Source organism: Myiozetetes cayanensis, unplaced genomic scaffold, assembly GCF_022539395.1.
Source record: "Myiozetetes cayanensis isolate MyiCay16 unplaced genomic scaffold, myiCay2020 scf28, whole genome shotgun sequence".
Taxonomy (NCBI): Eukaryota; Metazoa; Chordata; class Aves; order Passeriformes; family Tyrannidae; genus Myiozetetes; species Myiozetetes cayanensis.
The window spans coordinates 1,680,569-1,696,321 of record NW_026087499.1 but is presented as its reverse complement, the minus strand read 5'-3'; the positions used below and the strand labels follow the sequence as shown (position 1 = coordinate 1,696,321).

The 15,753-nt window shown below is 45.9% G+C and overlaps 1 protein-coding gene across 7 annotated transcripts in view; it reads right to left on the bottom strand.

Annotated features, from left to right (window-relative positions):
- Positions 1-15,753, bottom strand: part of CFAP74 (cilia and flagella associated protein 74) — a 39,510-nt gene that overhangs the window by 12,176 nt on the left and 11,581 nt on the right. For all 7 annotated transcript variants that reach the window (XR_007629789.1, XM_050322188.1, XM_050322186.1 and 4 more), the window contains 16 exons: positions 15,061-15,163; positions 14,199-14,356; positions 13,512-13,722; positions 13,158-13,343; positions 12,359-12,532; positions 11,773-11,891; positions 11,113-11,179; positions 10,633-10,722; positions 10,341-10,514; positions 9,488-9,611; positions 8,427-8,539; positions 7,827-7,949; positions 6,710-6,831; positions 4,094-4,222; positions 1,378-1,465; positions 890-1,063 (listed from right to left, as the gene is read on the bottom strand). Coding sequence is in view for 6 of the 7 variants with exons in the window: in XM_050322188.1 (XP_050178145.1) it covers positions 890-1,063; positions 1,378-1,465; positions 4,094-4,222; positions 6,710-6,831; positions 7,827-7,949; positions 8,427-8,539; positions 9,488-9,611; positions 10,341-10,514; positions 10,633-10,722; positions 11,113-11,179; positions 11,773-11,891; positions 12,359-12,532; positions 13,158-13,343; positions 13,512-13,722; positions 14,199-14,356; positions 15,061-15,163 (2,155 nt within the window). In the remaining variant the exon portion in view is untranslated. The remainder of the gene's footprint in view (positions 1-889; positions 1,064-1,377; positions 1,466-4,093; positions 4,223-6,709; positions 6,832-7,826; positions 7,950-8,426; positions 8,540-9,487; positions 9,612-10,340; positions 10,515-10,632; positions 10,723-11,112; positions 11,180-11,772; positions 11,892-12,358; positions 12,533-13,157; positions 13,344-13,511; positions 13,723-14,198; positions 14,357-15,060; positions 15,164-15,753) is intronic.

Sequence of the window (15,753 nt, the reverse complement as noted above, 5' to 3'; positions counted from 1 at the left end):
CCCATCTATGGTAATCACCTTTCTCTAATGTTTATTTACTCTTCTTAGACAACTGAACAAAATCTGATAAGAATCCCAGCAGTTCCCCTGTCTTTGAGCAGCAGATTGCCCAGTGACAGGGCCAGTTTAATCCCCACACTTGCACAGTGGTTTGTGTCTGAGTTGATGATGACTCAAGAACATCTCCCCATCACACTTTAAGCTCATCAGGAAACACACACTGGGAAGTGAAGCCTTCACAGAGCTGAAGTTAACAATTTCTTTCAGCTCCCTCCTTGATTTTAATCCCTAAACCAGCAGAGAACAGGAGAATGCCTAATTAAATGTCAGGTTCCTCTAACTCTGATGCCAATGTGCCAAACCATTTCACACTGTGATCATCCTGCTATTATGGAGCTTGAACAGCCAACTTTGTGCAAAAAATACTTCAGCAGACCCAGCCCACACGAAACCAGCAGCTCCTGTGATTAATTTGGCTTCCACATCAACTCACAGTCAGTCAGAAAGTGCCCAGGAGTGGCTCAGGATGATTCCCAGGGGGCAGTCTGGGCATGCCTTAAAAGCCATCCTGGTTACAGACAAAGCCTTTGGGCACGTGGGTGCCAGCTGGCACAATCCTGAGCCTCGAGGGCACAGCCACATCCCCAGCCTGTTTCACAGTGCCCCAGGAGCACCAGCAGCTCTGTGAGGACTCTTGTTGGTGTGAAAAACCAGGTATTCTGATAAAGGAACAGCAAAACCTCCCCCCAGGTGTTTACACTGCTTGGCAAAGGCAGGGGGTGCAGCACAGTGGGGTTTACCCAAAGCAGCACAGAACCATCGACACACGCTCCCATGACCCTGACATCTCTTTTGACAGCAGAGGAGGAGTGCTGGGATAACCACATACCTCTGGCAGCCCCACAAATCCAAACTCCTGTGGCAGGAGGCATTTGTTGGTGACCGTGACGTTTGCCTGCACAGCTTCGTAGATGGTGCAGTGCCCGAAGTCGATTGCTGCGGGACTGAGTTCCAGATCTGACGTGGAGACGATGGCATGGACAGTAAAACTGGCTGTTCTAGCCTGAAACAAATGCAAGAGCACAAGATGAGACCCTCCACCTGCAGGATTTCAGTGAGATGTCACCCAAAAGGATAACTGCAGAACACTTGTTCTCCTCAGTCCTTGCCAGTGACGTGTGAGGTGAGCACTGACCAGGAAGGATTTGACTTTCTATGTTGCAACCATCAAATCTCTATCAGCACTTTGAGCATCTTTTCCTGTCATCAAACTTCAAGCAGTAAAGAGCCAATGTAAGATTAGGTAAGGTTAAGTGAAGCTTCTCTAGAATGATTTACATGCACTGTCAGTCTGATAAGCAGCACCACAAACAGCACCTTGTCCACGATCACCACTGTCACTGGCACCTCCAGGATTCTTGTCTCTGCATTGAAATAGTTCCCTGCATCTTCAGGAAGAGACTGCCTGAAAACCCAAAAGTACAGTCAGTGTTATTAAAATATCGTGGCTGTTTTCTCACTAAGGGGAATAAGAAACTTCTGATGGATTATTTCTGAACAGAAAGAAAAACAAACCCAAACCTGCTACTTAAGGCCTAAAAGTTTTATTATTCACAATTTTTAATCTTAGCTTAATCTTAATTTAATCCACCTCAAATCCTCCTGTGTAGGGAAGTCTAATTAAAATCTTGCATGGCAGATATGTGCATGGAAAATGGAAGAATGGTAGAAGGAAATTCCAGTCAAAAATAAGTGACCTCTGAAGTCCCTCCCACCTCCTGACCGAGACAACGAGGATGCAGTCAGGCCAGGAATGTTCTGGGTTTGTCCCAGCTTTCCTCCAGACTGGCACCCACTCTGAGCAGGAGTGCAGGGGCTGAAAGGTGGCTGCCAGGGACACCAGATGGATTGACCTTGCACAGTAACATTGGAGTTTTTTTGATTTTAACGACAGGATTTTGGACGTGCAGGATTTTAGGGGAGGTCACTGAGGTCAGCATCCATTTATCCTATTTTAAAAAGCCATCCAGTCATTTAAAATTCTGAAAAATCACAAGCTTACTCTCTAATCAGCACATAAACCCTGTGCATCCTTGCTGCAGGCTCAGCGTGCCCCCAGCCCCAGCAGGCAGGGTTTGCTGGGGGCACTGCTGTCCATGACCAGCCTGTCTGAGGCCAGAGAAATACAGGGAGCTCTTCTGGAGCCCAGCAGGGCTGGTGACAGAGCAGATCAGCAGTTCCTCAGGAACATGCAGGTTTTCTGCAGGTGAAGCCTCTTGCTCTCCCAAGCTCCACTGCAGAGCTCCAAGCCAAGCCAATACAAACCTGGAGCATTTTTAGCCCTGCTGCTCTATTTTTAGTGACTCCCAGCACCAGAGTGAGTTGTTTCCTGTTCTTGGGTCCCCACAGTGCTCATGTTCTAGTACTACTCATGGAATTACATGCAATTCTTTACTGTATTGTTAAAGAACAGGTAATGAATAAAATAACTCCCACTCATCACCATGGTGATCCAAAACCTCGCTGCTGCTATTCTGCAATAGGGGTGATGTTCAAAGGTATTGGCAACTTCTTTCCAGATGGGAACTGGGGTTAAACACGAGGGAGGAAAGCAGCACCAGCTTTCACTTTGCCACAGGACTTGGAAGAGCAGGAGAAATGAATCTATTTCAAAATAACCCAGAGGGGGGAAATAATTGTGACTGAAAGGACAGTGGGGTAGACTCTAAATTAGCTGCTGTGCCCTGGGGAGAAGGTCCTGCAACCCTTCAGGCCTCCCTCTGATGAGGCATGGAACCTGCCCAAACTGAAAAGGCTGGCCCAAACCCAAAGGGGAGTGCTGGGCCACCTGCCTGAGCACATCCCCCTGCACAGCACACCGGGGAGAACCTCCCAGGCCTTCAGCCAGCTGGGAGCTGCTGCCACTGCTGAGGAGGCTTCTCTTGCCTTTGGTGTCACCTTTAATGCAGCTGCTCTGTTAGTGGAGCTCATAATGCCCAATCACTGAGGAGGCCTCACAGAAATGTGTCACCAGCTCAGCCCTTCCCCACTCCTCGTGCTCCCCACACACTCAGCTCCTCCCTGCACGAGGTCTTTAACTGATCTGTCCCCTCAGACAGCCAGATACTTATTTTGTGTGTCAGAAATGCCTTAATCTCATCAAATCTCCTTTCTGAAGCTTCCCCGTTTTTTAAAGGAAGATTAAGGCTCTAAATCCAAGCTCTGGTTCCATCCACTCCGGGAGGGGAACAGTGCTTAGAGCAGATGAAGTTGAGGAACTCAAATATGTCATCATGCTACAGTTGTTGTAATCTGATGGGATTTGAGATGTTGGAAGAACTGTAAATACTTTTAGTTCTTTGAATACTAACCTGGTGGAAATTTTGAAATCAGTGATTAGACTCTCAGTGCAGAACCCAGAAATGCTGAGCACATCAGTGAGAATCCAAAATACATCAATGGGACTGCAAAACCTACATCAAAGCAGCAGCAGGTTTGCAGCAGCAATCACTGCCAAAGCTGCTGAAGTATTTGGCTGTGCACCAGAATTAAATCCATTTTTCATTTAAATTTCTATGTGAAATGTCCCACTAAATTCTTTAGGATGGCAATGATGAGGTAAATAAAATTAACAGTGGTTAACAGAAGCTCTTGTCTTTAAATTTTTAAAAACTGGAATTCCTCGTTTCCTACCACTGAGTTATGTCTGTGTATGTAGATGTACCATGAAATGGAGAGGAGAAACTTGCTGGGATGATGTTACATAAAATGTCACGTGAAATTCCAGATCAATACCTTCAGCTTTTGGAGTGCAATGTGCATGGGGAGGAGAGAGATGGACAGGAAGCCCAACCATTCTTACCTTAATTAGAAGCACAGGAGCTGTTGTCCAGAAATTATTTAATCAGTGATCCATGAAGCAGCCACCTGCCTCAATAAGCTCTCTCCTGGCTGAGAATAACTCCCACAGACAGGGGAGCAGCCCAGCAGGGGAGCACAGCCTGCTCATGGGGAAGGGACAGCACCTCTGCTCCGCTCTTCCACTGGCACCCCTGAAAGCCGCAGGGTTCCCGTTTGGGGTGGTGTTGGTTACCTGGGCAGGAACTTGAGCTGAGCACTGAAGGCTGACTGGGGCTGGATGTAGCCTGTCTTTGGCAGCAGCTCCAGGTGCTTGCTCACCTCTTTGCACACCTCAAACTTGAAACGCAGCGTGGTGGTTGCTCTGCAAACAGATCAGACGTGCCTGGGTGGCTCTGGGGCCACTTCAGCAACACCCCCTGCACCTCCACATGGTGGTTAGAACAATCCCAAGCTGCCTCTGGAAATGAAGGGCATGGAAAACTGCTACAGCAAGTTCACACAGTCGTGTCTCTTTTGAGTACAGCAAACAAGATTTGGGAAGTACTGAAACAAACCCAGCTGTACTGCAAACAGCACACACAGCTGATCCAAACCGAGCCACCAGAGCTCAGCACAGCGGGGACTCAGGTCAGGGGGGAGGCAAAGCCAAGTTACTGGGAAATATCAGCTAATTATTTGCTCCTAGCACACACTGGCTCTCTCTGGATCAATAGGGTGACTGGAACCTTGGGGACTTCTTTAAACAGATGGGAATTCACGGATCTCTTGTGACCTCTCCTTTAACAGCAGAGCTCCTGCAGGGCTGGAAGTCCCAGCATGGCTGAGCTGGCCCTGCCAGCTCCTCTGCTAAACCTGGGGATCAATTTGCCCCAGCAATGGCACACTGGAAGCAGGAAACCTCTCCCTGTTTCCTGAATGGTGGCCCTATCCCAGCACAGCCCCTGTTTGGAATTTGATGCCTAAGTGCAAAATTGCCGAGCAATTTACAAATATTCCAGCCTGTCATTCTCCTTGCCTGGACTGCTTTCCAAGCTGTCAGGCCAGATGGTCTCCTCTAAATCAACAGTTCCAGCATGTGGGACTGGGAGCCTGCAATGATTTCTGACTGTTGACAATCTAAGAGAATTATATACTACTTCATTAAATCAGTGTAGATTATAACCTGCCAAAGAAATTACTTTTCAAAGTGATTTGTATTGAACAGGACTCTGATAAGACACTTTCACCCTTTGTGCTGCTTGATTACTGGGGTCTATATGACCAGAGAAAAAAGCCCCAAAACCCTAGAACAAAATCAGTATTAACAAATAATTTGCAATCCACCAGAGCTTGCTGGGGCACTCCAGTGCCAGAGGTATCTGAGTCACTTGAAAACTTCATCTTCCACTTCTGCCACAGATGACAACGCCACAGACAGGGAGATCCAGGCAGGCTCCAGGAGGAATCTCCTCCAGGTGCCACAGCAAAGTGTCAACAGCCACCAGAGGGAGGAACTCCTCAGGCCACAACAGAATGATGAAATCTGCCCACTTTTGCAGGATAAAGAGTTGGTATGTGACATTCCTGCACCTGAAGTGCATGGAATTCCATCCCAGCTGACTGTACAACAGACAGTGTTACACATGAACTGTATGAGTGTATAACAGGCTTCCCTAATGAGGGAGAACTGGGTGATAAATCAAAGCCTGGACTTGCCCAGGTGCCCAGGACAGGATACTGCATATTAAATGCTCTTCATTTAGTGAAACTTGGCAAAATATCAGCAGGATTTTTCCCTCAGTTAAGAAGTTTTGCCCTAAGCAAATTTGACAGGTTCTATCTTTGGGATCCCCTTGAACTCTTCAGTTTTATTAGGGGAGTTATTCTGCTTCTACACTTCTAAGTTTTATCCCTGGGTTATCTAGACCAAGTAAAATCACTTACATAACAACTTGTGCTTGTCATATCTGTAAGCTGAATTTCTGAGATAACAGCTTTACTCATTTCTTTCCAACTGTGAAGAATCTCTGCAGTCTGTAATTCTGGTAAGAGGTTTAGCATGGATGCCTTCCACAGAACCAATCTCTCCCCCACCCTCCCACAGGCCCACCCCAATCCTATTGAAATAGACTCTAAGAAATGCAAATTGTTAAAATAAGAATCCCACAGTGACTGTGCTGGGCTGGGGGAAGACACCCAGCACCTGGAGACAATTAAATGTTCATGTAACCACTCTAATAGCAGGAAATCTCTGCAAGCCAAGGAGCTGGAACGTTCCCTTTGTGTCACAGTGCAAACTGAACCAGTCCTCAGACACGCTGGGCTCAGAAACACCCAGATATTTTCCCCCTGTCAGTCAGTGTTTGGTCACTCTCTCCAGTGCTCTGCTGAAGGCCTGTGGGGGTCAGGAAAAGCTGAATCCTTCCCATTTTACAGTAAGTGCATGATTTATTCAGCATCCTATCCCAAGTCTGGAAAGACTCTCAGTCTCCCAAGTCTCTCAGGGACTTTCATTAAAGGTAAAATAGCTGAGAAACAACAAATAGTATTCTGTAAAATTTCCTGACTGACCCAATTATACCCAAAGTGCACTTAGTTTTAGACACATTTATCTCCTTATTGTTTAGGGAGCTAATTCCACATGATGGGACTGTGGGGCTGCTGTTCCCTGGGGACATCACAGCCACAGCACCGAACAGAACAGCACAGGCACCTCCCAGGAGTGGGAAGGTGTGCACTGACTCCACAGCTACGGCTGCTCTGGGAATCTGGGCCAGCAGCACAGCCCAGTGCAGGGTCCAGCAGTGTGGAACTCGGGGCTCTAGCCCAGCTGTGCCCCTGGAGTGCCAGAGCAGCCCGGGCAGCTCACCTGCTCCGCAGGGTCACGCAGTCCTGGTACAGCCGGTCGTACAGGCAGATCCTCAGATCCACGCTGGGGGTGGGCACCCAGATGGGCACGTCCACAGCCACCCCCACGGCGCTGAAGCACAGCTGGAGGGGCACAAACCACAGGGGGTTAGTTCTGGGAGTCCCAGATCCTCACTGACCCTCACAGAGCTACAGCTACAGCCCAGCAGAACACGCTATTGTTCATATTGCAACGGGCTCTTCAGGGGGCACAGCCAGAGAAATCATCTCTAAAGGAGACCTGAGACGTGAGGGTGTCCAGCAGATAAAAGGAACTGTACTTTGGTTTGGATTCTGTGACAAAGAACATGAAGGGAGAGCATCTGCCCCTGACACTGAAATGTTTGAAGTGCATTTAGGTGGAGTGAAGGGGATGCAGAACCCCTGGGACTGCAGCTCGATCAGCCAGCAGAGACAGGCACAGGGCTGTGCTCCCTGAGTGCCCACAGAGCCAGCCCTGCACAGCGGGATCCTGCAGGAGAAGGTGCCCACAGAGCCAGCCCTGCACAGCGGGATCCTGCAGGAGAAGGTGCCCACAGAGCCTCAGCAGGAACCTGCAGCTCCTTCTGCAGACTGAGGGGAGAGCCAAGGCTGGCTACTGAGCTGCTGGGGAAGTTGTCTTTATTTTTTGGCAAGCTTCTGTGAACTGTTCCAAGCAGAATTTGGCTTCCAATGAAATCAGAATCAAAATATGCTGAAGTGGTAACTGAAGTTGTCATCTCTTCCAGCTTTCACACATCAGCTTCACTACTGCCTGCTAAATAATTCCAATTCTGATATATCAGAAAGAAAATTATCTACGTGTATTGGGAATAGGGGAGAACACTTCCACATTTTCCAGGACATGAGGTGTTTTCCAACATGATGTCTGATAAAATGGGAATATCAGGATTATTTGCACAGAAATTTAAGAAATGGGGAGGTGTCACGAGCATCCTGCATCAGAAGGAAGGGCAGGACTTACAAAGTTACCTCCCACCAAACCACATACTGCATAAATCTTGGGAAAAGCACAGACCAGAAGATTTCAAACTCTTTTCACACGGTGTTTTGAAGCAAGTCTTTCACAAATCACTCACTGGTTTGCAGTCTGGGTTGTCAAACACGATCACAAACTCTGCCCTCACGTCCCCAGGGACAGCTGGGACAAACAGCACCGGGACTTTCACCGAGCTGAAGGGTCCGACCTCCCCCTCCGTGACCTGAAAACAAGGACATGGCTTTGATGGAAATGGAGAAACTGCAGTGGAACAGAGGCTGTGCCTGCTCACACTGCACACACACTGCCCTACCCCATCTGCAACTAAACTGGACACACTGAGCACAGGGAACATCAGCTGTGGAATATGGCCCAGGTCTGACCTCTCCCAGATGTTCTTCCTGCCCTGTCTGGTGTGTTGTCACCACACTTGGTTTAACCACAGAACCACACAGCAGAAAACCAGAGTGAAACTGTGGGAAATGTAGAAGAACACAGGATCTTTCAGCTCAAAGAAGCCTTTATAGATCCAAAGCAAGGGCAGATGTGTCCTGTGATTTCACTGTAAAAATCAGCTGTGACAGAGTGAGGTCCAGTGGGCTTGAAATGATCATGACCTTCAGCATTTCTCACCAGAGCAATTTATCTGATGCAGGCTCAGACCAGTGAAACCTTGTCTGCATCTCAGGACACTCATTACCTTTCCAAGCATAATTTCAGCTGGTGTTTCTTCAGGAGAAAGTTCCACTGAATCACGTGCGTTGTCTGGGTCCAGATCTGATCTGATACTCAACAATTCTTGATCAAGTTGTTCTGGGGGAAGAAAAAAACACCAAACACAAACCACAACAAAAATGTTGGATGTTTGCATCAATTCACAAAAACAGTTATAATCCAACAGAGCACAAGTACATTCCTTGGGGTCAATGCTGCAAGCACAGGAATGTATAGCAGTGATGGGGAAGTAGGAATGTCTGGAGGTGTCTGCTTGGCCAGCCAGCTTTAGTCCAGTCTGGAACTGCACCTGAGGCACCTGGGCCTTTCATGACAGAACAACTGTTAATGTTTCAGTGAGACAAAGATGGAGATGGTACATCCAGAGATGCAAACTCAGAGGGAAGTGTGAATTGGCTTCAAGAGCAGTTTTAGTGGGACAAAGCAATGCAGGCAGGAGGACCTGGAAAAACCACCCACAACCTTTGCATGGAGCTTTCAGCTTCCTGAAACTGGAATGATCAATATTGGGAAGAAATGCTAAAGAACACAGCTAATAAAGAAATTAAGGAAGTCTTTCTTCTACAAGATTGGATTTTATTAAGCACATAGTAAACATTAGGAATGAGATGGAAAATGTCTGAGGAGGTTCATCTCTCTGCTTCCTTGTTCCTAGAATTACAGACTGTAAAAATAAACCTGTCATGTGGATTGCTATTCTGAGAAGTGGGGATTCAGTTGCTGAGACAAGGATGATGTTAACAATTTTGTAATTTCTGAGGCTGGTTGGGTTCTGTGTTCTGAGACTGAATTCTTGATCACTAATGAGAAGTGAGGATCTCTGCTGCTTTTGATATAATGGTGTCAGGACAGTATTTTTAGTCATTTTCTGTGAGGCAACACACAAAGAAATATAACATTACTACCAGAATGATGAACTAGTTATTTACTGAGGAACTCTGCAAACTGAGTTCATTACAGGGAACTCAGAGGGTCAATGCCTGGCCTGGGGAGCTGCATGGCCAGAGTCCCAGAGCAGTCACTCACCCGTGGCACTGCTGCTGCGGGGTCCCTGTGGCTCCTGGGCTGCACTGGGGGTCACCTCCTCCCTGTGCTCAGAGCTGCTGCTCCCGTCCTGCTCGGGGTCACAGCCACTGGCACGGCCAGGCACCTATTGGGAAACACCGACTTTCTCCTGTGCTTGTTCCTTTGGGTGGTACCAGCTCCAATTCAACGAGCTGCTGTCACTCAGACTCGTTCTTTCTTGTTCCATCTTACAGATGGAGAAACGTGCTGCACTTTCCAAGGACTGCACATTCTTTTAGACCTTTATCAATGAACAGATTTAACTTTTGCTGCCTGCCCCAAACAGGTAAATAACAAACAGGAGCAATACAATACAGTGTCAGTTATTTCACAATTGACAGAACTAACATTTTTGCAGTGGAAACACAGGCAGTTCTATGTCAAAACTAAGTCTGCTGAAACGAGACTTCTCCTTATCACACCCCTTACTTTATTGATGGTTTTGCACCAGTCAGCATTTTTCTGAAGTCCAGGAGTTGGGATTTTTAATGACTCTGTCACAACCTCCTCTTTTAACTGAAATATTTTTTCCTAGTTGTCGTGAATTTGGAGAAAATAGGAATCCGTGACAAAAAATACTAAAATGTTAAAAAAAATTAGCATTGTTGGTTTCCCCTCTCCTCACAAAATAACAGTTTTTAATTTTATCTCCTGATATATGGTTCAGATTATATTGGTACCAAGCCAAACGTACTAAAGTTGGGCCAGATGATTTTCTGAGTCCCTTCCAACCTGAGCTGCTCTGGGACTCTGCTCAGCTCCACCACACCCCACAGAGCAGTTTCTGCTCGCTTAGAGATGTCTTTGAACCCACCATCCTCCCAGGGGCAGGTTTCACTGCTGCTCTGGGTGTGCTCCTGTCACCTGCTGACGTCTGAACTTTGAATCTGGTTCCCAGAGCTCCGCTGTTTGTCAGGCTGATGGTCCGTGAAATTGTCTCTCCCACCACGTGGCTGCCAAAGTCAATGAGCTCTTTATCCAGAGCCAGCTGTGAGGAGATAAACCATTAATTACTCCTGTCCTACATAGCCAGGAATGTCAATTAAATGAGCATCCGCCTTTTCTGATAATATTATATTATCCACGTGCTTCCAAGAGGCACTTACGACGCAGCTCTTGACGGTGCATTTCAGTGGGACAGAAAAAGAACCTGTCTGTGCCACAAACAGGACCTCTCCTTCCAGGCTTTCATTTACCTAGAAAACAACAAAAAAACCACCCCTAAGTAACTTCCAAAGGTTTAGCCTACGTAGTGGGATGGAAGGTATTTTCATTCATGCTTTGAGTACCATAGTAAAAGGTATTTGTACTGATTCCACATTTCCAGTGTAAAACAGTCTTTGGTAACAGCCTGGCTAAGTTGATTATAAATATTTAGAAACTTGTTCTCTTTTGGAGGCATTTTCCCCAAGTCTACCCTTAGAATATGCCATATTTCAATTTATCAATGCACACTGTTGTCCATGTTCAACAGCAGCTTTTCTGGGCTGCAGCTTGTTTGCTTGTTAACAGTTAGGAACTCCAATTAATGGTGTTTTTAATCAGACTAGTGGATAACAGTAGGATTCTCCTCACTGTGCACTTACCATTGGCTTAAAGGTTACCACGAATTCACAGGACATTCCAGAAGACATTTTGCCAGGTGGGTCAAAACTATGGAGATAATGAACATAAAACTCCAAATCAAAGCTGTGTATCAAACTCCAGCTCCTGCCCTGGTAACAATGGCAGGTATTTTTTATTTCCCACACACACACACTTGGACTAATTATCACAGAAGTCAGACTGAGTGACAGGTTAATGAGGGGCTACAGAACCCTGTGAGACTTCCTTTTGTTTATTTATAAACAGTGAGATAAAATTATCAATGTAGTTAAACGGAGATTAATTTGCAATCTCCCAAGTAGAGGCAGTGCTTCATTACATAACCTGTCAGCAGGATTACAGGAATAGATTGATGGGAAAGACCACAAGATTGCAATTGCAGTGCTCTGTGCTCCCAGATTGATATCCTTGATTTTGTCAGCTTTTTCCTTTTCTGACCAATTAAACTGTGTTTAACTCAACCCACGAGTTGTACTTTTCCCCCCCAGTTCTCTCCCCTGTCCCACGGAGAGGGGAGTGAGGAGCTGGGTGGAGTTTATCAGTTCACCCCTCACAGGCAGGAATTTCAGTTGCTGCAGAATTGGGTTCCTGTTGGGGCACAAAGGGAAAACCAGCAAGGAGTTTACAGTTAATTTACTTACTGAACACTGATGAAGTCCTTGAGGCATTCACTGATCCCCACCAGCCTGCAGTAATTAACACTGTAGGAGGCATTGGTCAAGATTATCTTCTTTTTGTAGGTTTGACCAACATCAAAATCCTTGGAATGAAAACACAGCAGGTGAATGTCAAAGACATCACCTCACATTCATGGTCTAACAGAGGCATTAACAGTTTTGTTAACTGAAATCTCAATTGCATGGGAGCCACCACTTCTTTAAAGACCTTATCTTACAGGAATTACATATTTACAAACAATACACAAGTCCTGCTGCCCTTTAAAAAGCACAGAACACAGCCTAACAGGGGGTTTCATCATTTCCTCACCCTTCTGACAGGATTTAAACCCCCCTGAGGACATATTTTATAATTTAGGCCCAAGTAGTAAAACTAAGTAGTTTATTTAATGTGACTATAACTCTTCTATGAATTGTTAGTGCAAGAGGCAGCTGCTGTTCCAAATTTCACATAAAGCCATATTAAAAAGTGCAGCAGAAGTTTGATCAAGACACTGGGATACACCTCCAGTGGATCCATGTTTATAATCCCCAGGGAATGGGCACTGACCTTGAAATGAATGCAGCTGGGCTTGCTGTGGAAAGCACAGCCCTTGTGTTCACCACCAGGCACCATTTGCTTGGCGAAACTCCCCGGCTGGAATTCCTCCATTTTTTTCTCAGCCATCTCTTTTTTCACTGCCCTGATAGCCAGCTGTGTTGGATCCACCTCTTCTTTGGGTGTCTGAGAGGGAACAAGCAGAAAAACACCAGGGCTGTGTGGGCTCACAGAATCCACAGCTCAGAGCAGGAAAGTCTGCAAAAGGAAGCTTTCAGTACCCAGCCAGCCTTTGCCAGGCTCTCTCCAGGTCAAACTCAGCTCCCAACTCCTCCAGGAACAAATGAATTTATTCTCTACTCTGTGCTGTAGCTTCTCATCACCCAACACTATGGCATGGCAGCATTAGCTTTTCTCCACCTTGGAAGTTTTTTCCCCTCAACTTCTTAAACAAACACTCAGAAAAAAAATCAGCTGACTTCTCTGGGATGTCTCAGTTCTGGATCAGTGCCTCAGGAATATACACTGACAGGATGTACTGCTGACTGATTGTGAAGTTGTTTTAAACTCAAACAATTAAACATCATGTGATGTGTGTCTTCACAGATCTCTGAACTAAGTATTGTTTTCTCTTTAAAAGAACAAAGTCCTTCAGAATATTGTCAAACAGCAATGACTGATGATATTCTCACACCTGAACCTCTGCATCTGTGTAATAATGGAAAGGCTGCATTTTAACTGCAAAATAGATAATCAGTGGTTTTAAACAAGGTTCTTTCCTATTTGTAACGAGAGATATCCCAACATTTACCTTGTGCAAGTCGTATTCCTTGCCCCAAAGTCCTGGGAACTCTGGTTCTAAGAGGGTCTTTTCCTTCTCTTCCTCATCATCCCCACTCTCCCAGAGCACTTCCTGGGGTCTGTCCTCAGGACTCCCTCCCCCAGGAGCAGTTTCCTCAGCAGCCAAGGCAGGAGGTGATGGAGAGAGCCAGGACTTCTGTGAAAGAGCAGAAGTTTGGAGGATACAGTTAAAAATGACTCAGAACAGTTACTCCAACAGTTACCAGTCCCTGAGGAGATCTAACACAAAAATGAGGGCTCTGTAAAGCTCAGAGGCCAAAGATCTGAAAGTCTGCAGGCAGGTGATTCTTGGGCCTGTGCTTACCTGTGCTGTGGCTCCATCTGCACGTGTGGAGGTGTCCTCACTGCATGGCCAGGCTTCCTTTCTGGGCACTGAAGGGTCCTCAGCTTCACCCCGAGCCTTCCTTGCCCTAACATGGGACTGACTTTCCCTCTGCTTGTCAACAGAAGCCTTTTCTTTCAGAATCCGAGACACAATCTCAATTTTTCTTGATTTCTGCCGTTCTCTGAAAGCTCTGTAATCCAGTGTTGTAAGAAACATTAACCCAACAGTGGTTGTTTATTGATAATATTATCTACAGCCCAGCTACTTTTGAGCCTTTGAGCTAAACAGCCAAGCTGGGGGCAGTGGTAATTTGTGTCATGACATCAGGTGATTCAGAAGATATTTACACATTTTTGCACACTAAAGATACTCAACTGCAGTGTTTTAGAAGGCTAATACAGACTTTCACAGTGTTCAGGAAAGGCAGAAGGACAATTACTTCAGGTATCCATGGAGGGTCACTGATTTCCCTGCTGGAGCAGCTGATCTGGGCACTGCTCACACTGAGAGGACACAGCCCTAAACCAGCAGGACACACTGGACAGCTGTGCCAGACTGAGGGAGTGCACTCAGACATGGGCTGTGTCAGGACCTGCCTGAGCTCCACCACGTTCCTGCACGAGCCCCAGGGAGCAGCTGACACTTGGGTACGGACACACCACTTACTGTTCCTCTTTGTCGAGCTTTAGCTGTCGTTTATGGAGGAAAATTTCCTTGACAACATTGCCTCCTTCTGCTAGGATGGCTTCCCTCATTTTCATCTCCTCCTTCTTTGCCTCCAAGGCCTTTGCTTTGTTCAGAACTTGGAGAGTTTGGAGCTTTTCCTATGAAGTCATACAAACCAGTTACATGTTTGGTCACATAATAAAGAATATAAAAGAGGGAATCTAGTGTTGGTCCCCTTATCCAAGCACAAATTAGTGGTGGGTGTCTCTGAAGTAGAAGATAATTGGTTTTTATATATATGGGCTGCTGAGGGGCAGAAAGCTCTGACTAGGACTAGTCTCCTTCTCTACCCTTCCAGCTGCTCAATGAAGGAAAGTGAAAATATACAATTCTAAACAAATCAGTATTAAATTAAGATCATTCCCTCAGATTCTCTAGGACATAAATAGAAGAGCAAACCAGCATAGCTCAGAAATTCCTAATTTACATTATTTAAATTCTTAAATAACTGCTTTTCTTCCATATGTTTTCTCCATGTGGGGGTATTTCTGCCTTGGGATCCAAATAACTGGAAATCCTTCTGGCTGAATTTGCAGAGGACTTATTTGTAGAACGCATTATTTTCCAGAGAGTTCCCTTCCCAGAACAACTAGACTGTTGACAGGATAAGCTGCATCAGCAGAAGTGCCAAAAGCTGCCACTGCAGTAGTTCCACTGTCCCCAGTTTCAGGAGGTTGGGGCAGTGATCTGATCAAAGCCCACCACACACAGAGTTCTGGGAGGGAACTGCCATTCCCTGCACTGACCCCCAGCCGTGTCCCAGGGCAGTGACTTCACTGCCAGCCCAGCCCAGCAGCAGTACCCTGTTGGAAGTGATGCTGGTTTTCAGGGAAAGCACAGCTTGTATCCTTCTCTCCATATGCTCCTGAGTTTTCTCTTCTTCCTTTGCAATTTTGTCATGAATTCTGTAAGCAAAGCAAGATCCTTCAGGCTGACATCCTGGAAATGAGACTGTTTAAGCTGACAGGCAGAGATTGCCAGTGCCACCAGCCACTTGTCTGTAAAGCCCCTGTTTGCTGGGACAGTGGCTGTGGGTGCAGGGGGATAGTCCTGCTAAAACAAAGCAAGAATTCAGGTGCTCATCTAACCAATATCTAAACAATTATGTAGTGACGAGCCCAGCACAAGTACCCAACCTAGAAACAGTGAAAGTTAGAAATATGTGGGCAGGAGTCAAACCTGGGAGTACTGCAGCTAATATAATGGTAAACTAGAAAAAATTAATAAGATTGATATATTTGATACATTTGTCAGGAAAAGAAACCTATTTGTTTGTTCTTCTTAATTATGATCAATTTGCACATGTCATCTAATGAAAAACAAACCAGCACAGAAACAGCACAATTGTTTCCATCATTTCACAATGAAGTCCTAATATTTGTATATTAGGATATATTTGTATATTAGGATATATCTGTATATAAGTAAAAATAAGTAACAAATGTTTCTTTAGTAGCAAAAGAATTCAATGCCACAGTAATTACATAAACACAAA